The sequence below is a fragment of the Centruroides vittatus genome, unplaced genomic scaffold (assembly GCF_030686945.1).
Source record: "Centruroides vittatus isolate TY-2023 unplaced genomic scaffold, ASM3068694v2 contig_817, whole genome shotgun sequence".
Classification (NCBI taxonomy): domain Eukaryota; kingdom Metazoa; phylum Arthropoda; class Arachnida; order Scorpiones; family Buthidae; genus Centruroides; species Centruroides vittatus.
Window position 1 is genome coordinate 1,710,430 of NW_027122532.1, and position 21,553 is coordinate 1,731,982.

Sequence of the window (21,553 nt, forward strand, 5' to 3'; positions counted from 1 at the left end):
TAATAAAGAATTCTCATAGATTGCTCCTTAAGGAGCAACAGGAATTGGGAAAGATGGAAGATTACAGATCGAGAACATCAATATAACTACTCTCATTCTCTTCCCAATCGAAATTAAAAGCAATAATAACTACTTTTTTTTGACAATGCACCACTCTTAAGGGAGGGAGAGGGGTTGATTTTTCTGCACATCCTTAGACTTGGCACTCGCTCCAATTACGTCAACTTCCAACTCTCTAATTGGGATACGTCACAAGAGTGACGAGATGAAGATGCTGAAACAGCACTTCAGTGTTTGTTCCGCTGGAGGAAAAGCTCTAGACACGAACAAACTTGGTAAATACTCGTACGAAAATGCATGCTCCCCTCCACGAAAATTACAATTAATAAAGCGTCATTATCTGTATTTAATTGAGGAAATTTTAAACAGTGTTGACCTACTCCAAAAGCGGATTAAATGTTAATTAAAATCAATAAACGCTAGCGTAACGTTGCGATTCTATGGCATTTAGCTTCGTAACACGAGTAATTAAACAATTTAATTTATAAATACTTCATTCTGATGTATGTTCTATAATTATATAAATATTAAAGTAGCGGAAGATGGCGGACGAAACTAGCGTAATATTTATGTACAGAAATCTTAAATATATCGTTTAATTTCGATGTTTTTGTTAATTTAAATGAAAAGTTAAATTATTCTTTAATTAATCTCACCTTTTAATCATTCGATAGTAGTTTATAATGTAGAAAGACCTATTTTCTTTATTCGGCGCGCGCCGACGCTTCGCTTCGCGTCGCGTGTCTTTGAGCTCATATTTCGAGTGTATATTTGATCTCCTTAAGGAGCTTTTATAAAGTAAAATATGGCGGAAGTTTTCTCGGTTGGTATTGATTTATCTTTGAGTAATTAACGTAAATAATGTTTTAATGGGATATTTAATATAGCCTGTGCGCGTTGCGTCGCATCTCTTTGCGCTGATATGTAGCTCTTATTAACAATCTGATGACTTTTATAACTTTTAAAATATATAGTTTTATTAGTTAAGTGTTAAATATGTATTTATATAATTTGAATTAAATTTTATTTTGTATAATATAATATACAGTTTGTGCGCGTTGCTTCGCGTCGCGTTAAATAAATGACTCAATAAAAGTGTTATATAATTGATTATATCTGTTTCTAACATATGAATAATGTTTTTGCATTTATTATTTAATAGAAAAATAGCGTGTGTAATTTATAATTATTCGTCTGTATGTCTGTCTATGTTTACTTATTAGAATGGCGAATCGATACTTTGTATCTGCTTTTTAAAACAAAGTGTAGGAAAATTCATTATTTTAATTTACTTAAATTATTAAAAATATAGAAAAGAAATGATATTTTATTAAAATAATATATAAACATTTAATTTCTTGGTTAATTTGACTTGTTGAAATCACGCGTCGGCGCGTATATCCTATCGCGCCGACGCGTGGTAGCGATGCGTTACACGACGCGTCGAGTTACAAGAGTTATAAAATGACACGTTCAAATAATTAAAATAACAAATCTGTATTTTTAAAACGAAGTAATTATGAAATAACAGGTCATATAAATAGAATTAACATAGTTTTTTTCTCTTCCTTCCTTTACTTTACGAGTGTTATAAATATCCTTTGAGTTATTTGTAGAAGGTGAGGGAGAAGCTATAACTTTTGCTAACTTTGAAATTAATTTTCTGAGTTATAGTCATGTAACTGCGTATTTTATATATATATATTCCTATATAACTTATAAAATATTCTCAAAATTAAATTTAAAAACTTCAAAAAAAAAATTTATATAATTTAAGAGAAGCGAGAGGGAAAAAAAATTAAAAAGATATTAAATTTGGTTGAGAATCGTAAAATTTACCTTTGACCTTTTCGTTCTGACGTCATATCATCTCTTTAGTGACGTAAACTTTTTAAAACATGACGTCAGAATTGAGGTATTGCGCATATTTTAGCTGTCAAACGAACAGCAAAAAATCAAGAAAATTAACCGTTTTAATCCACTTAAATTATACAAAATATAAAATAAAATAGTAAATTTTTAGTAAAAAATTGCAATTTCTTAGTAAATTTGCGTTGTTCTGTACGACGCAGGCGAGACAATTTCCTTTGAAAGAAATTAATCATATATAATAATATATCTCTGGAAGTGGACATGACATACTTCTGTCGTAAACACGTGGGAAATTTAAGAGAAAAATGATTTTTATAAGAAATCCTTGTTATGTAACTACTTGGATAAGGAATGGATACTTTAACGATTTTCCTGAAATGATTTTGTGGACAGAAATTAATAATAACTCAGTTTTTCCTTCCCCAAATGGAATGAAATCTGAAGTACAAGATTGGTTCGAGATACGAGAAAGTAATCTTGTACAAATTAACTTTTGAACAAAATTACTTTCTCGTATTTTAAGAACAAAACCTTGTGCCATTTTTTCTCCCTTAACTGCGTATAGGAACGACATGATGGATCGCCGCGCGACAGATCGCGTCGCGTCGCATGCTATCAATAACTAATTCATTTTTTAAAAATATCATTAAAAATACATTAAAAAGCGAAAAAAATAAAACTTAAAACTGCTCGTTTAAATAATTTAGGCTACGTAATACATACGTGACGTAACGCGGCACACGTTTTTGGCGACGTTAACCAATATGGCGGCTTCATAAAATTTACGCGCTATAACAATGTAGTTTTTAAAGTGCAGGAACAGGAAAATGTGCTAGGTCGATCGTAAAATCGATGAATTACAAAGCGAATGAAAGTTTTTTTATTTTTTTATTTTTGGTTACACTAGTTTAATGAATTTTCTGCCCAAATTTTTTTTTGTTTTTTACTTCTCAAATTAGAAAATCGATACGTTCTATCCTTATAGTTTATTTCGTGTTATTACGTTTTGTAAACAATGTATGGCTCTGTATAAAGGTAATCGATAGAAGGTAAGTGAATCAACGAGTAAGTGACAAGTCTCTGTTGAATTTTTACTTTAATTAGATCACTCTGACCATCATTTTTTGTAACTTTTTGAAGTTTTTTCTGTATTTAAAGCGTTTTTTATTGCGTTAAATACACTAATTTGAGAAGTTTTTAACGTTTTTCCAGTACTTTAACATTAAATCATTTTGTAAACACTTTTCACAAATATTTGAAATTTTTCTGAATATTTTTTTAATATATAAAGAAAAACTTTATGAAGAATATTATTGGTTTTTTAATTTCAAATTTAAATAAAATATTTTTAAAAAGTTATATTATTCTGAATAAGGGCATCTACTGTCGGGAACCGATTGCGCCTTGCGCTTGACGTCGCGTCGCGTTGCATCACGTAATTGTTTTGGCTAATTACGCTTTAAATATGCATATATATATATTATACGCTTTAAATATGCATATATTTTAAATTAATTTTTAAGTACTTAAAGTGGCATTAACAATCCATTTCTTTCGGGCTTAAAATTTAAAAATCGGTATTTATTTCATAATATAGTAATGTAAAATTTAGCTTCGTTTATTTGTATATTTGTATATATATATTTGTTTAATTACAATTTTCCTCCCACAGAATGCAGCGCTGTAACCAAGCCGAGTTGAAGGGGCGGAAGCGCTGACGAACAGTATGACCCAATCTCTCCTCCAGGGCAAACGTTTCTACTGTCGAGAATGGGCTTTCGTCAAGATAGTCCATTGTCTAGAGAACAGGCCCTCTTCCAAAACCTGTGGAGCCTTGATTATGGGTGGACCAGGTTGTGGCAAGAGTGCTCTATGCTGCGAGATCGTCTCTCCGACAGTTCATCATGGGAAACAGATAGCGCTAAGCAAAAGGCTACTCGCTTATCATTTCTGTCAAGCTCACGACATTGACACACTATCTCTGTCCAACTTCATCCGAAATCTAGTGGATCAGGTATCGAAATCGGAACTGGTTTCTAAATATATCGAAAGAATAAAAGACGAGGAAGTGCAATCCGCTTTAGAACTCGAAGAATGCGAGAAAAATCCCGACGAGGCGTTTAGAAAATGTCTGTTGTTTCCTTTATTAGAGATAGATCCTCCGAGTCAGACGTGCTTCATCTTAGTGGATTCCATCGACGAATCTTACATTCAAGTCGCTGGAGACAAATCCACTACAAGTAGAACCATTGCTGAACTGTTGGCAAACCATCATCACCTGTTCCCCCAATGGCTTTTGTTAATCTGTTCTGCCAGGAAACAGAGCAAGTCGGTCACTCGGATGTTTACCGGATTTCGGAAAATCAGTTTAGATGATCTTCGAAAGTCTCACGTTGTCCGTGATGTCCAGCAATATATTCTTAGTAGGTTGGACCAAGAAGAGGCGTTGAGGCAGCATCTAAGTAAGGAAACTGCCGAGATGCTCAATCAACTACACATCAAGAGCAATGGTTGTTTCTTATATCTAGAAAAGGTTTTAGATGGAGTTGCGGAAAATTTTATCATGTTGAGAGAGATTCGTGAAATTCCGGGTACGTTAAATGGATTATATTTATGGTTATGCCAACGGTTGTTTGTTCGGAAGCAGTTTTCCAAGGTTCAACCTCTTCTTAACGTTATCTTAGCGGCTCGGAAACCTCTTACTGTAGAGCAGTTGTATCAATCGGTATGGACAAAATCTACCAATTTGACGTGGGAAGAGTTTCAAAAACGTCTGTCGCTCCTTTCGAAAGTTCTCATCGACGGTCGAAACGGGACCAAAATTCTTTTTCATCACAGTTTCGCCGAATGGTTACTCGACGTCAAACACTGCACCCTGAAGTACTTGTGTCATGCCGGCGATGGGCACGGTATGTTAGCTATGTGGTACACTTTAAAAGCATCCACATTGGATTCGGATCAAGTTCACGATTTCGTTTTACATCTGAGTAAAGTCCCGTTGGGATCGAATCTGCAACCTTTTCATCTTCCTCTATGGTTGGTGATTTCGGGGGCGAGTACGGATAACATATTCTTGGGTAGCAAAACGCTTAGAGAACAGCGCATTGTTAAACTGCTCGCCGATGCTGGGGCACAAGTCCCTCTGGTAGCGGAACAAGAAATAGAAGATACCAGTAGAGTTACCGAAGATCCACTGGAGGCTCTTTTAGAATCTGGAGGAGCTGTTAACCAAACTGATGCCAACCAAAGGACATTGTTACACATGGCTACTTACGATGGCGATGAGCAGTTGACGGAACGGCTACTCGCTCGAGGAGCGCATCTGGAGGCTGTAGATAAAAACGGGCAAACGGCTCTAAATTTAGGTAAGTGTTACCTTTAAAAGCTCTTAAAATGGCATTTTGTATGTTGACTTTACGAGAGAAATCTTTCGATCGTAAAAAAATGGAAAAGTGTTTACGAACTGATGCTTTTCATAAATATAAATTATTGCCTTTTTTATTTTTAAGTAAAAATATTTCATATAAAACATAATTCTTAAATAAAGTTTGATTCTGTCACTAGAGGGCCAATTACAAAATTCAAATTCATATATTTTAATTGGTTCTTTATAATGCTACTTTATGACTCAGATTTTAAATAAATTCTCGAAATTTTTGCTGGAAAATATCGGTAAAAATGTAAAAATAATTTTTAAACTCTGTTTTATTATCGACGTATCCGTTAACGTTAATTAAAATTTCATATGTGATCGCCATCACGCAAAAATTCAATAATTATCCATCTCCAGCACATTAGCCCTCTGGTGGTCGAATCTTTTGCTCTCTAATGCTTAGCCCTCTGGTGGTGGAGTCTAACTTCAATTAAGTATTTAAAAAGCTTTTACATTATTATTATCGACAGTTTGTAGAAAAATACTTTAAAAAGTAAACTGAATATTCTAAATACGTTTTTCGGTTTGTAGTTTTATATTCACTATTTGTTCGTCTTTTTTTCGGGTCATTTGTCACTCGTGAAGAACAGATTGGGTCGTTCTCACCGTACAGTTTTTTACTGTATTTGATATAAAAAATGTTGGCATTTGTCAACGTTTTGTAAGCAAACAAATTCATTACAATTTTGGTGAAAGGAAAGTGACAAATTTTCAAATTTATTTTTGTCGTACCGAGTTTTATATAACAAATATTACGTTATACAACCGATACTAGAAATCTTTAAAACGTGAAGAAGCGTCAGACATATTTGAAAGAAGTGTAATAAATAGAATGTAAAGAGAAAGTCAAGGATGATACCTTTGGATTTGAGCCAAAGTTTTTCGTTTTTTTAACTGAAAAGTTTTAATGGAACTGTTACATTTTTCTTCTTTTCGGAAATGAAATCGAACATCCGGCAACAATTTACGTCAAGTGATGATGAAAGAAGTTAAACTGGTGCGCTTACGCCGAAATGGGTTTAAATTGTGTAAGAGTTATTGATGAAATAACTCGGGGTGAACGTATGAAAGTTTTATCACATACACAAAGGTGACATTAATGCATTCTCAAATAACACATACATATTTAAATATTCATATATAAATACGAAAGGGTAAATGATAAGTAGACAAGTGCGCGCATATGCATACCAATCTGAAAGGTGTCTACGAATGCATATACATTTATACACCCAGACACCTATTAAATGCAAGCTCAGATCCACAGAATCAGTAATTAGTCTGAATTCGTGTATTTGAATCTATGTGCATACGCAAATAGGTGCATAAAGTTTCGTACTCTGACTTAGTAACAAACCCACAATATATTTAGAGGCATTGATTTTTTTATAGATACATCTATCCTGAAACGGATTCGAAATTCAGTCGCAAGTGTATAACTATTTAGCTACGAGCATAAATTGGTTTGATGGCATCCAAATTATTCAAAGCATTCTTGAATATGCCTGATATAAATTTAAGCATTATTCATTTTAATTTTTACGATTTCAGCTGCAAGACAAGGACACGCAAAATTAGTCGAAATCCTACTACAGAACGGATCCAATCCAGATCACGCAGATAACGACGGATGGACACCATTAAGGGCATCCGCTTGGGCAGGACATACAGAAGTAAGTACTACGCAATTTAATTATGTATTTACATAAGTAATTTGGCATACAACACGCGCGTGTTACGATTCGTTGAACGGTAACGTAACTTATATTTTATAAATGACATAACTGATCAAATTTGAAACACTCGGGAGACCAGAGAAACTACTACCGTGGTCCATCGTGACATTCAATGACGAGCCGAGTTAAGAAAATGGCTAAATTATGAGCCCAATAAAGGTGAATCGCTTTGTAGTAATTCAAAACTTTTCTAATATTTGATCGCTGGCTCCTAATGGAATTCTTAGCTTTCAATTTATTTGTCCAACCGAACTAATAATCACATCAGAGGAAGGGGAATGGCCATAAGTAAGATAAATAAAACTCTAGAGTAATGTTTGCACGTTAGGAACGATTGATAAAAGTCAAACTACCACTTCTAAGAGAATGAAATGAACTGCACTACATAAACATAGTTTTTTTTTTTTTTCTTAGTTTTATATATAAAAAGGGAAAAGAAGACATAATGTGTTTTTATTACTTGTGGTCGTCGTTTGACTCCTCTGACGACTTTGTCGAGGAGCCCATTTACTCTATGATTATTGTTGAAACGTGATGCAATTTTTTTGAGTCTTTCCCTCCGACTTGTCAGACAAAATAAATAAGTCCCAACTAAGCTTTTACTCCATTATTTTCGAGTAAACTCCTCTTGTCCTACTTTCCTGTCTTCAAAATACTTGCAGCAATATGTTTACTTGCCAATTCTCGAGACGTAGAGAATAATTCAACAAGGTTTTTTTTCCTATTCTAAATGAATTTGATCGCTCAACTTCTTGAAAAATTTGTCTTTTTAATCGTCTGAATGCGATAATAGTTGTAAATCACTTTTATTGTTTATAGTTTCGATGCCAGGCACGCTTAATGTTGTTTCGCGTCGCATCGCGGCTGAATTTTAAAATTCTCTCCAGTGCAGTTGAAATGTAAAGGTGTTTGATTCTTTAAAATTAGAATTCTCGACTGATAAAATAAGAAAATTGTTACATTATATTTATTATTTAGGCGATACAAAGCGACCAAACCAATATGGAAACCTCGTAGGAATAGGGAATGTATTCAATTCCGTACTCTAATTAATCCGTAATTTTCTGAAAACCAAGGCTCAATAACAAATTATTTTTGAAAAATTAATAATTTCACCGAAGTAAATTTCAATTTTTATTAAACACGTCGTGTTTTACCATTAAAAAACGTATGTAGCGATATCAGCACGTGATCGATGACATCACCGGCACTTAGATGAAGTAGAAAAACCGGCCCGCGCGCGAGATTTTCACGTGATGATAAAGGGCAAAGGTCATCCATCAGCTGATCCGCTCTCGCATCTCTTAAACTAACAAGATTCGTTGAACCGGTATACATTCTTTCAACGCACAAGTAGTGATGATTAATTATTTTCCCTCATTTATTATCGTATAAATCACAAAAATACAGTACATAACCCACATACTGAGTAATTTTATCTAGAATTAAGCGAAAATATTTATATATACCTACATCCTCGATTAAGAAAAATTATAACTCGAATGATATATTTATTAAGGTCTAACAATGCAAAGTAGACGTTGAGTTGTCCAAAAACTTGTGTTACTGGCCAAAACTAGGACAAGGTAAACTCAAGATTTTACATGTTTAATTCATATTTTATCATTAAATATATTTATATATCATTTTATTTCTGTGTACGATAAATTAGGAAGTGATTCAAACAAAAACAAGCGTATACATCTGCACCAACAACGCTCAATTTCCTTCTTGAGAATGTAATTTCAGCATTTTTTTTTTTTTTTTTTTTTTTTTTGAGTTTATCAGCACTCTGGGATGAGATTTTTCTTCTTTTTTTCCTCTCTTCCCCTCTTTGTTCAAAGCTATTTTATTAATTAAATTTCCAGGAAAGGATTGTTTCTTCTACTATTTTCCATCGTCGATTAGTCGCGTTGGATTATTCTGGCAACGTCTTGCTCTATCGACCGTTGTAGAGCATCTGCTATGCATTTACTAAGGTCCCAGATGTGATGGAGACGTTGCGTGTCTCCTGCTTTATAACTCGACTGTAAATCTGTTTTCACTCGAAACTCGATCCTTTAAATATAACTTGGTCGACTGTCTCATAATCATAATGAGGGGGAGATTGCGTGGAATTTCTCTATTTTAATTTGTATCCGTGATAAATAATAAGAGAACGGAACTTAATAGAATTATTCTATTACTACTATAAGACGATGAAGATGCTATTATCGATCTTCTGTATTTCGTTTGTTAAGAAAAGAATTTTTATTTTTATTTCAGTAAAAAGTAAGTTCTGCTGCTCTCACCGTATACCATTCTCCACATTGTTTAGTAATGACTCTGAGCGTAAATGGGATTTGATATTGATGTAATGAGACTAATGCAAATAAATATTGATTTTTATATCACAGAATGAAGATAAAATCTATTTAAAGTAATTTTAAAAGTTGAAAATATTTGTGAAATATTTTATATATATATATATAACAGAAAATCGTCAACGCGACGCGACTTAAAGCGACACCAGAAAGTGACAATGTTAATAACTTCCGTTTCCGGTATTGGATCGTTTTAAAAATCAATAAAGTCTCATCACACGATTATAATGATGTTTTCGTATCAAAATCATTATTATTTAATGAGCATTTTTTTAGTTACGACGAATGGAGCAGTTGCAGCCGACATCACCATATTAAAAACTAAGTTAAATCGTGTTGAAACATGTCGAAACTTGTTTATCAATTAAAATTCCTCCTGTAATAGTTTCAAAAGAGCAATATACTCTTTATGGAAGAATTTTTCTCGTGTTTACTGATTATTATAGCTGTTGCAAAGGGGGAATTCAGTTTAAGACACGAAGTGCCATGCCAGTTTGTATATTTCACGTAGACCCATAACGAAACAATAATTACGCACGAGACAAGATTATTCCGATATTTAATTGTATATTATTGTTTATTTTCAGGTGGTGATCAAGTTATTAGAACACGGTGCTCAAGTTGATCTTGCTGATGCCGATCAAAGGACCGCACTAAGAGCAGCCGCCTGGGGAGGTCACGAAGAAGTGGTCATTAAGTTATTGGAACACGGGGCTTGCGTCAATAAAACGGACAACGAAGGTAGAACAGCACTGATAGCGGCGGCTTACATGGGGCATACGGAGATCGTGGAACATCTGTTAGTTCACGGAGCCGAAGTGAATCATGCAGATTCTGACGGTCGCACCGCCTTGTCCGTTGCATCCCTGTGCGTTCCCGCTTCCGAAGGTCACGCGGGTGTTGTTAGCTTACTGCTGGAACGAGGGGCTGAAGTGGATCATCGAGATAAGGACGGGATGACTCCTCTGTTGGTAGCTGCCTTCGAAGGGCACAGCGACGTCTGTGAGCTATTATTAGAAGGCGACGCGGATGTAGATCACACGGATAACAGTAGAAGAACCCCTCTCTTTGCTGCCGCCTCTATGGGTCATCCGGAAGTGGTAAATCTTCTCCTGTTCTGGGGTGCTGCAGTGGATACCATAGATGCCGAAGGAAGAACGGTGCTTTCGATAGCAGCGGCTCACGGTGATACGGAAGTGGTTCGCCAATTATTAGATAGGGGTCTAGACGAGATGCACAGAGATAACGAAGGTTGGACTCCTTTGCATTACGCAGCCTTCGAAGGCCACGCCGACGTTTGCGAGCTGCTGATCGAAGCTGGAGCTAGAGTGGCAGAAGTAGATAATGACGGAAGAATCGCTCTGATACTAGCCGCACAGGAAGGACACACGTCTCTAGTTGCTAAACTGTTAGACGTCAATAGAACGATGATCGATCATCGATCCCACGATGGGAAGACGGCTCTGAGGGTGGCAGCTTTAGAAGGACATAAGGACACGGTAAGTAATTATAACGGTGTATTATTCTCTTAAGTTGATAGAGGATCTTCAAACGTACAAAATTAGTTTCGATGGCGCAAAGAAAACTGTCAACAAAGTAATTACACTACCTTTAATTACAATAAGGTTGCGCTTCTTTGCCATTGTTCTAATTAGGCGAAATTAGGATGATGATTAGTGTCGAGGAACAACTCGTTAATTTAGCATGTGACCCAAATTATGCGATTTCACACTTGGAAGAATTCTACTCGCTTGTATCAATTGTTTCAGTTCCATTTAAACAATAAAGTGATATCGTTCCTTCCTTCCTCGCATACACGTGGAATTTTGATCACGAGAAAATTGTTCAATTTCAAATACGAAGCCGGTTACGTCATAACGAGAAGTAATTACGTAATTTTCAATATTCATTAAAGTTTATGTAGCAAAGATTAACTGAATTAGATAATCTGTAAAATTTATATTGATTAATTAGAAGAAACAATTGCTTTTAAATTGGCAATTAGCGTCATTATTGTAAATTCTTACATTTATTAAAAAGTTTTAAAAATTTATAAATTTTTTAAAAATGTTATTTTCAGTTATTTTTGGAGTTTGTATTGATCGGAACTGTCTTAATGTGTTTAGTTAAATTTTTTCCCATCGTAATTAATCTAAATACATTTTAATGGACTTATTTTTTTAAAAAAATCGTAATTGTTTTTTATTGGCTGAAAAAAAATCACGTGGATTTAAAATTCAAATTTCTTATTACGATCGATTTAAGTTGATATTTTTATCTATTGGATGTCGAAAGTATCGAATTGTGTTGTTTTTTAATTGAATTCTTGTTATTTATATTATTTCTCTTTTTAATTTATTAATATTTTGTTAAAATAATAATTTCTTACCTTTCCATCGACGTTAGTTTATTCAAGGTAATTTCATTATCGTCTTGCTGTAATATAATTTAAGTGTTGCCAGCTTAAAGCGCTATTTTTAGCGGAAAAAAATGAAAGAATTATAAATTATTTATTTTATATTCTTGTTAAATATCGATCCTCTAAAAATAGTCATTTTTGGCGAATCAATAATCTAAGTTTTTCTCCGTTTCTAAAGCTAGTTATGTTTTACACGCAAGATGGCGCTACTTAACACACAAACACCAAAAACAAACAAAACAAAAAAATGGCGTAGACTAATTTTGTTCCAACCTTAAATTAATTATTATTGTAGAAGAATAAAAATAATAAAATAAGGTTTAATATTCTGTAGAGAATATTTTTTTATTTTACACGAATCGATTTTTGTTGGCTTTTAAAGATGATGCCGAATAATAATTAGAGCGTAGAAAGTTCTGTGTAATTATAGAAGTCGAGTAGTTTGCAGCCTTCCAAAGGGGACGATCGTAAATTAAGTTGCAACATTATCCGGTACGACTAGTCAGCCTTTTATGACGTTGCATCTCACGTGTCGGTGTTTCTGTCCAATAGTAATCAATTGTTTAGTCTCATTTCCCAACCACCCAACGACTGGCATCGTAATTACGTGGCCGATGCACGCGAATCGGTTGTTTGGTGTGTAACGATTGTTCGCCACGCTTTTACCTTTAACTTGTTTTATTGATGGTCACATTTCTGTTTAGCTCCTTTAATGGCGAATCTCTCCATCTCGTTACGTAGTCGAAATTGAATATCTTTCAATCAGATCTCGAAACGGATGGAAATGCTTCTTCTTCCTTCGTTTCCTTTGCTTGGGTACTTCTAGCGTGATGAAACATTTCCGGATGGATGGACACGCGGAATGGTGAATTGCGTGGCTCTTCAGTGGCTTACAAATTGGATCCGGTTATGGTCAATTTGGATGGGAAAATAACTCCAGAAAAATCTTTATCCACTCGAATTTTCTTAAGAAACTGTTTTGTTTTCGTTTAACTTTTAAGAAAAATCTACTCACCGTTCGCCATTTTCTCGCAGTCACTCCATTGAAGTGCTACGAATTTAGGATTATTACACAACCGAAAAGGATATCCGAGTCGACTTGTTTTCTATTATGCACTGTGGCGGAAGAGTCTACAAGGAGTCTGCTCTTCGAGAACAACAGAACTTTTTATCTGGAAAATTTTATTTGTTTATAAAACAATATTTATAGTAGAGTTGCCTCGATCAATATGCCAGCTCCTGTACAGTAATTCCTTGTAGATACCGAAACGATTTCGGGCTGTAAAGTTTTCTAGTCTTCAAGATCTTGACGAATTTTTTTGAAGAATTAATTAGCTAATTTAGGCTATTAGATAATTATTAACAATCTAATTATCTCTCGAGGGCCGTCTCCATCATCTCAAGGGCCTTGCTCTATCTCTTCGACCACGTGTTTTGTATCGGGAAACCAATATCGAAACTTCAAAAAGTTTTGCTACTCCACTGCTGAAAGACAAAATTTCACACTTTTTAAAATATTTTGAAAGGTTTTAAGAATATAATTAACTTATTAATTTTTGCGAAAACGCGAATAAAAATCGATGCTATTGATTTGATAGTTCTTAATAAGAACGTGTTTAGTCATCGTCACTCGTGTTGATCCCGTGCTTTATCTTTTAATGAAAGGATTAATAAGTTTTTTGTAATTTTTTCCCCTCACTCACGATCGATTTTTGGGTGTGAGAAACTCTAAAATAGAGTAAAATAAAATAATAATAAAATAAATGAACCAACTCTCGAACTAAAGATAATGCTTCTAGTATGGGTCACGTTAATGCAAAATGGCGGCATCTAATAAGTTAAAGTACATCAAGGAAGCAATAAAACACTTTTTTTGTAAGAAAAACTTAAAAATTTATTAATTAAAATATTAAATTTAAATAAAAAAAGTCGGTTGCAATCTTGTAACGTGAAACGTACCTGTACATCGTAACCGAGTACATCGGGATTTTGAATTATAACACATCTTGTAACGTATTTTTTCTAGAATAGAAAATGACATATTTTTGTATTAAAAAAAAAGAAAAAAAAGAATAAATTTCTCGTATAGAAAATAAAACTTTTTTCCAATGTTTACAGTAAAAATGCATCATATCAGCGCGAATTTCTCTTCAGATATGTACAAAGAATTACAATTTTAATGCATAATTTTGAATATAATTTTACTTATTGGCATAATTTCCTTTCCTCCGTCCATTCTTTATACGGTTGTTATATTAATAATATAATTTCTATATATAATTAATAATAAATTCCTTGTCATCAATCAGCGGAGTCATTCGAGCATTCAGCTTATCATAATTTCTCTCCATTCACTTATTCATGAATTAGCTCTTGCAAAATATCACTGCTAACTATCAACATCTCAGATTCTATGATCTTTTATTGCATATTCTAGTAAATTATTAACTAATAAAAATTTGTAGAAGAATTTTCTACATTTAACTGTCATTTCTAAACTATTTTAATAATTAATCATCCGTCGTGAAACGATTAATTGCTATTATGATGGATGTGTTGATGTTCTATCAGTTATTGATGGTCTCTAAACATTTTTAATTCCTGTATTTTTTCCTGCCTTTTTTCGCGTTTATTTTCTTACTTTTTTAAAAATAAATTAGAGTTTTAATAAAGTTTGGGTACGTTCTGGAGAGAGGTAGAAGTTTAAATGGAGTGTAAATTATAAATTTTCTAGAATGGAAAGGAAGGATAGTTTTGAAGAAAGTAAAAAAATCAAGGAAAAAAAGGGAGAATTGTATTTAAAAAGTGCATAATCTTAAATAGAAATGCCCAATTGTAGAGAGAGTAAAAAATTTAGAGCAGAAAATCACGGTATTTTCATAGAAAAAGCTTTGATTTTAAATGGATAAACGCTATTTCTAGAATAGGGAACGATGATATTTCGTAGAAAAGCATAGTTTTAAAGTGAAAAAAATATATAATATTCTAGAAATTTTTCATTTTTCTATTTAAAATTATTACTTTTTCTACGAAAATGCTATCATTTTCTGCTCCAGAAATATTTTATTTGTATTTAAAATTATGCTTCTTTAAATGCAATTTTATTTTTCTTCTAGGGAATTTTTATTTTTATCAAAATTGCGCTTTTCTATAATAATCCTTATTTTTCTATTTTAGAAAATTCCATTAAATTTTTTATTTTTCTTCAATATAGGCCTATATATATCATCTTGTTAGTCATGTATTACAGAACCATCATTTAATCTCAATGATATTTTCCAGAAATATATAAATATATAATATTTTTCTATTTAAAATTAAAATTTATATTAATTTTTTTAAAAAAATAATAATAATATTTTCATAGAAAAGTACAATTTTTTTAAAGCAGAAAATGACATTTTCTAGAATATAAAATGACGTATTTTATTTAATAAAATCGCATTTTTGTATGATCATTCTTCTTGTTTTCTTAAAAAGAAAGTCTAGTCCTTTTTAATAAAAATTTTTCTATAGAAAGAATCCAACATGGACGAACGGTTCTAAGTTAAACGCCTTTTCTAGAAGGATAATATGTTCTATTGTAAAAGAGGGGAAATAATAAAAACCAGATTACAGTCAATAAATTTCCATTTGAGAACAATATGGTGGAAGGGGGAAGCATCTATGAAGATTAAATGGCTTGATGCCAACTTTTGAAAAATTCCTTAGTAAGTGAAAAACCAACAAAACGATGGTGTAAAATACGGGAAGTGAACCAATACGGATAATTGAAAAATATTCGTTTCATCATGATTAAAACTAAGAGAAAAATCGTTAAATGTAGGTCGCTAACCCAAAAATAATGACAGCCGCAATAAAACGAAAGACCTCATATTGCTATTAATAGCATTTTAGTTAGTAAAGTGAATTGTCTTATCTTTTCGATAATAAGTGAGAATTGCAATCTCCAACTGTTTAAAATCGATAGCAGTAGAAAATTACACGATTATAAAAATTCTGTAGTGTATAATAAATCCAGTTTAAGTAGAAAATTGTAAATGGTTCGCCATTCTGTAACTAAATTACATTTTTCTTTTTTATTAATGATTTACGATTCTGATTAATATCCAAAGCTCCTTTGATGATGATTATGATTAATGCGTAAAATTGAAAAAAAATTCAAAGTTTTTACGTAAATTTACTGAAATTTAATTTATATAATTATTTTTTATGCGCTTAATAAGTTAAAATATTCTAGAAATTAATTTTTATTATAAATGGCAATTTCTAAAATATGCCATTTACTAAAAATTTAGTAAATTATTTTTATCATTTAATAAATTTAAATATAAAGTATTCTAGATATTTTGTATTTTACAATTCTAGACGTATTCTAGAACCGTAAATGACATGTATTTATTAAAATATAAATTAACATATCTTTTTCGAAATAGCAAATGACATTTTCTAGAATAACAAATCATAAATGTTTTAAAAAAGAAAATAGAAAATGACAGATTTTTTTATCTAGACCAAAATGATAAAGTTATTAAAATAGAAAATGCAATAAAAGTACATTTTTTTTAAATTCTAAATGGTAATTTCTAGAAACTGTTATTATTTTACAGAATAAAAACGTTTCCTTGAAATTTACACTGCATTTATTGCTGCACATGCTTCAGATCACGTTCTGCATTTTAACTTTATTTTAGAAACTTCCCCTTCATATTTTTAGTGGAAACAGAGAAATTATTATTGTGTGTTTTTATATATACATATATATAAGTGGCTGAAGTTTTCCTTTCTTTGCTAGCTTGAGAAGTGCTCCCAATTAGTGCTGGGTTGGGAGTGACTGCAGCAGCTGTTACTTCAACTTGCTAAACAGAAAGAAAGCTAACGTTTGTTTCTCTCACTTTGAACTTTACACAGTTTCCGGTATTAAATTCATCTCTGTTATTGACTGAATATGAATCAACGAACAAGTTGTCTGCTAACCATTTGCAATATTAGCATAACTGGAAAAGTTCCAAAAACATTGGCATCTCGGGCAGACGGCCAAAAGTTGAAAGAACTTAAAAAGGCAAAAGTCCAGAGTGGAGTGAGAAAATGGATCTTTTGCCCCCCTTACTCTTTGTGATTTTTCTGACGTATACGCTATTAAACATTGTAATTTTTAACATTTACATTGCCTGGATGCTGATACGATTTTTTTTTTATTTTTTATTTTTGTTCTAGGTTCACTTACTAATGACACGTGGAGCTGATATCAATTATAAGGATGCGGATGGAAGATCCACGCTGTACATCTTGGCATTAGAGAATAGGCTGGAAATGACTGATTTTCTTCTTACTGCTGGAGCAAACGTCGAAGCTAGAGACTGGGAAGGAAGGACCCCTCTTCACGTATCTGCGTGGCAGGGACATTACGAAATGGTAGATTTGTTGTTGTCTCATGGGGCCAATGTTAATGCTGTCGATAACGATCAAAGGACTGCTCTGCAATCGGCTGCGTGGCAAGGACACGCTCGAATTGTGCGCCTTCTATTGGAAAGACAGGGAAATGTCGACCACACGTGCAATCAGGGCGCTACGGCACTGTGCATAGCGGCTCAGGAAGGACACGAAGAAGTGGTTAGGGTCCTTCTAGAGTATGGAGCCGATCCGGGACATGCTGATCATTTCGGAAGAAATCCTCTAAGGGTTGCGTTGAAGGGTGGTCATAATCAAGTTATCAAACTGTTAGAAGAATACACGATGCAGATGAAATCTCCAGCAGGGCAGAGACCTTGTCCTGCCAGTGCTAGCGCTACGTCTCTTACGTCAGCAGCATCGACAACAGAGACTAAACCGTGTAGTGCTATTTTATACCAACCGAGTTTTGCTCGCTCGCCACCGAGTTCTCCCGAATCTGCTGGAAAAAGAAGATCTTTTGTTTCTAATCAATCCTCGTCTAAATCCTCTAGCAACTTGACAACATCCACCAAATCGTCGCATCAAGGAACCGAATTAAGAACTGCTGGAACTCCCGTCACCTTTACTCAACAGCTACAACAGTGTACCAGAACCAGAAATCGAGTGAGCAGAATCTTATCACCTCTTAGCGAACCAGTCAGCCCCGGTCCCCGCCCCCCGCAATCTCCAGTTTCCGAAATTCAGCGTTTGTCTCCAGTACTTCTGACTAGTCCTCAGGGCCCACCATATTCTACACACGTTCCTATCGTGATAGGTAAGATTCCGACGTCGCAGGTACCCAACCGGAGCCACGTGACAAACAGCAGGCCTCATCCAGATTCCAACACCCCCAGGCCACCTGCGGAACCAAGATTTAGAAGAAATGGCATCGTCACGAATCCTAATTACAAAGGTGGTCAACACGTTAGCATTCAGTCTAAACACAGAAGCAACGGCTCAGCTCAGCAGGTGAGGAATTCTAATCTGACACCGGCTTACGAAGACTGCCTGTCGACCAATTCGCTACCTTTAAAGAAAGAGACACCTTTGTAACGATAGCTGTTGACAATCCTGCCAACCCTTAGTAGGGGGAACGTTTGCGTCAGAAAATCTATTATGTGCGTTGCTGGCAATCAAATCGTTGACCGGGACGAAACAGCAAAAACAAATACCCACACAAAAAATAACAAATAAAATAAAAGAAAATATGTGATGTACAAAGTGCAATGTTTTGTATCATCTGTAATCGATCGTAACTTTTATTCGCAGTAGATAGAATTCAACGTTGTGATTATGCCAAAAGAGTGATTCCAAATGTCTCTGCTCTAGTACTGTTTTCTAGAGATGGTCAGTTCCGGTAGGATGATAACTTCCTCCTCCTCTTTCCTCTGTAGATTTATAATCAAATTCGCTGAAAGATTGCCTTACTGTAGAGTGATGTTTACACGTTTCACGTTCTTCAAACACCGAAAAAAAACAAAAAATAAACAAATTATATGTTACATTTAACGTATTTTATTTTTATTGTATTTATTTGCTGCATAATGCAGAGTTGAAAGAAAGCCGCCATTTTTGAAACGGAACAAACGTGTTAATTACGCTTCTCGCATAGTCCGCTATTTTGAAACCAAGTTTCGTTTCGTTCTGAAATAAGTTTCAAGAATGGAGGAAAAAATATATAATTATTTATAACTTATTCTAATAATTTTTATACAAATTATATATAAATTTTTTTAAGTTGAAGAATGTTTGAAATTTCTACGCTTCTGTAAAATGGCAAAATACAGAGACTCAATGCAACAATGGATATGGAATTGAAATCTGTATCTTGCATTGTATATGGAGTATATTGCATTGTATTGCATTGTAGTTAGAGCTACGTTGTAACTATGTAAAGGTTCAGATAAGGGAGCTTTCATCAAAAAGATAAAATAAAAAAAATCTTATGTTATAAAATGCAAAATTGGTAACATTATATAGAAAATGTCCTAAATTTCTATTTTGTAAAAAGAAGAATTTCACAGTAAACTTCCAATCTCATTTGAAATTAATTTTTGTGGAGTTTTTCCTTTGTAATTTTATAAAAAAAGGGGGGAAACAAATGCACTCGAATGGCACCTCATTCGCTGAAACGGAAGTTTTGTGTAACTGATTTCATGCACTTCGCTGTCCATTTGATAATAGAAACAGTGATGTCTTCATATGAAGAATGGCAAAAAATTAAGAAAAATCTGTAACATTTTTGTAGGATTTAAGCTTATTAAATAGATGAGTTGTTACTGTTACTCTTTTCATGTATCCGTGTAAAAAAAATATCAATATGGAGAGTGACGACCGAAAAAACAATTCTTCCCAAAAAATTTCCACACTTCTCGAATTACTCGAATAATTAAATAAGCTTGGATTAATTAATAACATGAGGAATTAATTTCTATGACGTATCTTTATGTAATCTTTACGTCACAGAAGATTTATTGTGTCATTTTGATAGACGACGAATAATATCTTAGTTTGTTGCTTAGGTAATTCGTCATCGTTTAGGCCATATTTTAATATTGAAATTAAGATTTTAATGAAATTTAATTATTTAAAATTTAATATTAAAATTCGTGAAGAAGAACGAAAAATTCAAATTGATACTTTCATTTATGGTCAATCATCCAAAAGTCTCTCACGCAAAAGTGCATAACACCACTGAGCGCTACTAGTTGGTCCTCACCGACGGACTAGAAACGTGGAGTTTTCCAATTTTCTTCTAGTGTCTAACATCTAAATAGGACCATTTTCCTATAAAAGTCCTTTGGTAGATCGCGTTGCCATTTCCCACCCATCCTCCTTCCACTTTGGTCCTTCATTATGGCACTCATGAATGCCAAGAAGGCATTCATAAGAGCTGTGTGAAGAATGTTTCCTCGGTGAGAACCATGAGAATTCTGTCCTCTCGAATGTCCTCGGAGCCGTAATGAGTGTTTCTTCAGTGAGAACCAGGAAAATATTCTCAGGAGTGGTTCCCATATCAAAAAGAATTACTCATAATGTTAAAAGCAAAACTACTAGACTATGGAAGACGAAATTAATGGTTCTCAGAAAGATCCATTGTGTTAGTAATTTAGTAAATTCCTACAGCCATTATTCTTGGTATAATGGCATTAGAAATCCTTAGGATTCTTTTAACACCATTCTTGTTAATCTCATAAGTGAGCAGATGGTGTTAAATAAAATCTATATTATATCATAGTCTGAGTGTCAAAAATAATATTAATTATATGCTAAAAATCGTGTGATCGTACATCATAATTAGATTATAAATTTTGGAATATCATTAATAATTAGGAAATAAATAAGCACGATTATTTATTTTTGTCATTCAGACTGCATGCAGTAAGTTTCCATCCTCTTCACGTATCAGTAATTAAGTGGAACAGGTAGAAAACAGGTAGTTTTAATCGATGCTTCAAGTTAAAAATCGACCGAAAACCATATAAACCAGCAGAGATTACAATAATGATACTAAAATAGTAAAAATTTTCCTATTTTTGTTAAAGCAGGTGAGAATAGTTTGAAGTTTTGGTTTAGTCTCCCCATAGCAACGCCACGTTTCGATAACGTTGACATTTTTGTCACCCTGCAGTAGCCGTTATCTGTTCCAGTTTGGTTGATTATAACCGAGAATTCTAGAATAAATCGGGTGGAATTTATTAATTTTTTTAATAAATAATTTCTCAGGCATTTAATAGAAAATAAAACAAGCAAAACCAAAACGCCCCAGTTACTGCCTACGCTAATAAATTATAACTTGATGGAGGAACGGATTTACACGTAAGCGAATTAGGGCCTCACTCATCTAAATTTATTATTATTTGACAGAATATCTTCTAGCTTAAGCTACAGCAAGTATAAATTTGGCACCGACTTAGAAAAAAACGGGTAATTTGTCATCGTACAAAAGAAATTCATTATGAGAAGCAACAAAATCATTTGGGCACACAACGGATTCGCGTGAAATTTTCCGGGTATTTTGGTGTCTTTCATCAAAATAGGAGCCAGTTATACATAGAAAATCCTCCCGGGAAGCGCCCCTTTGCAGATCTAATGTATAGCATTGCCGTACTCATCAAACCAACTTTCTGAGCACTTCTTTCTATATTTTCTAAAATTCCAGAAAATAATCTACTGGAGCAGGCAAGAGCCTCGTGTTACGAAGCTACAATGTAAGGCCTCGCGCTTTTTAACATTA

The 21,553-nt window shown here is 33.6% G+C and overlaps 1 protein-coding gene across 1 annotated transcript in view; it reads left to right on the forward strand.

Moving 5' to 3' along the window:
- Nucleotides 1-19,601, forward strand: part of LOC136982255 (ankyrin repeat domain-containing protein 50-like) — a 35,116-nt gene extending 15,515 nt beyond the window's left edge. The window contains exons 2-5 of the mRNA XM_067278721.1: nt 3,605-5,297; nt 6,917-7,038; nt 10,052-10,963; nt 17,101-19,601. Of these exons, the coding sequence (XP_067134822.1) occupies nt 3,659-5,297; nt 6,917-7,038; nt 10,052-10,963; nt 17,101-18,369 (3,942 nt within the window). The 5' untranslated portion in view covers nt 3,605-3,658 and the 3' untranslated portion in view covers nt 18,370-19,601. The remainder of the gene's footprint in view (nt 1-3,604; nt 5,298-6,916; nt 7,039-10,051; nt 10,964-17,100) is intronic.
- The last annotated feature ends 1,952 nt before the right edge of the window (nt 19,602-21,553 follow it).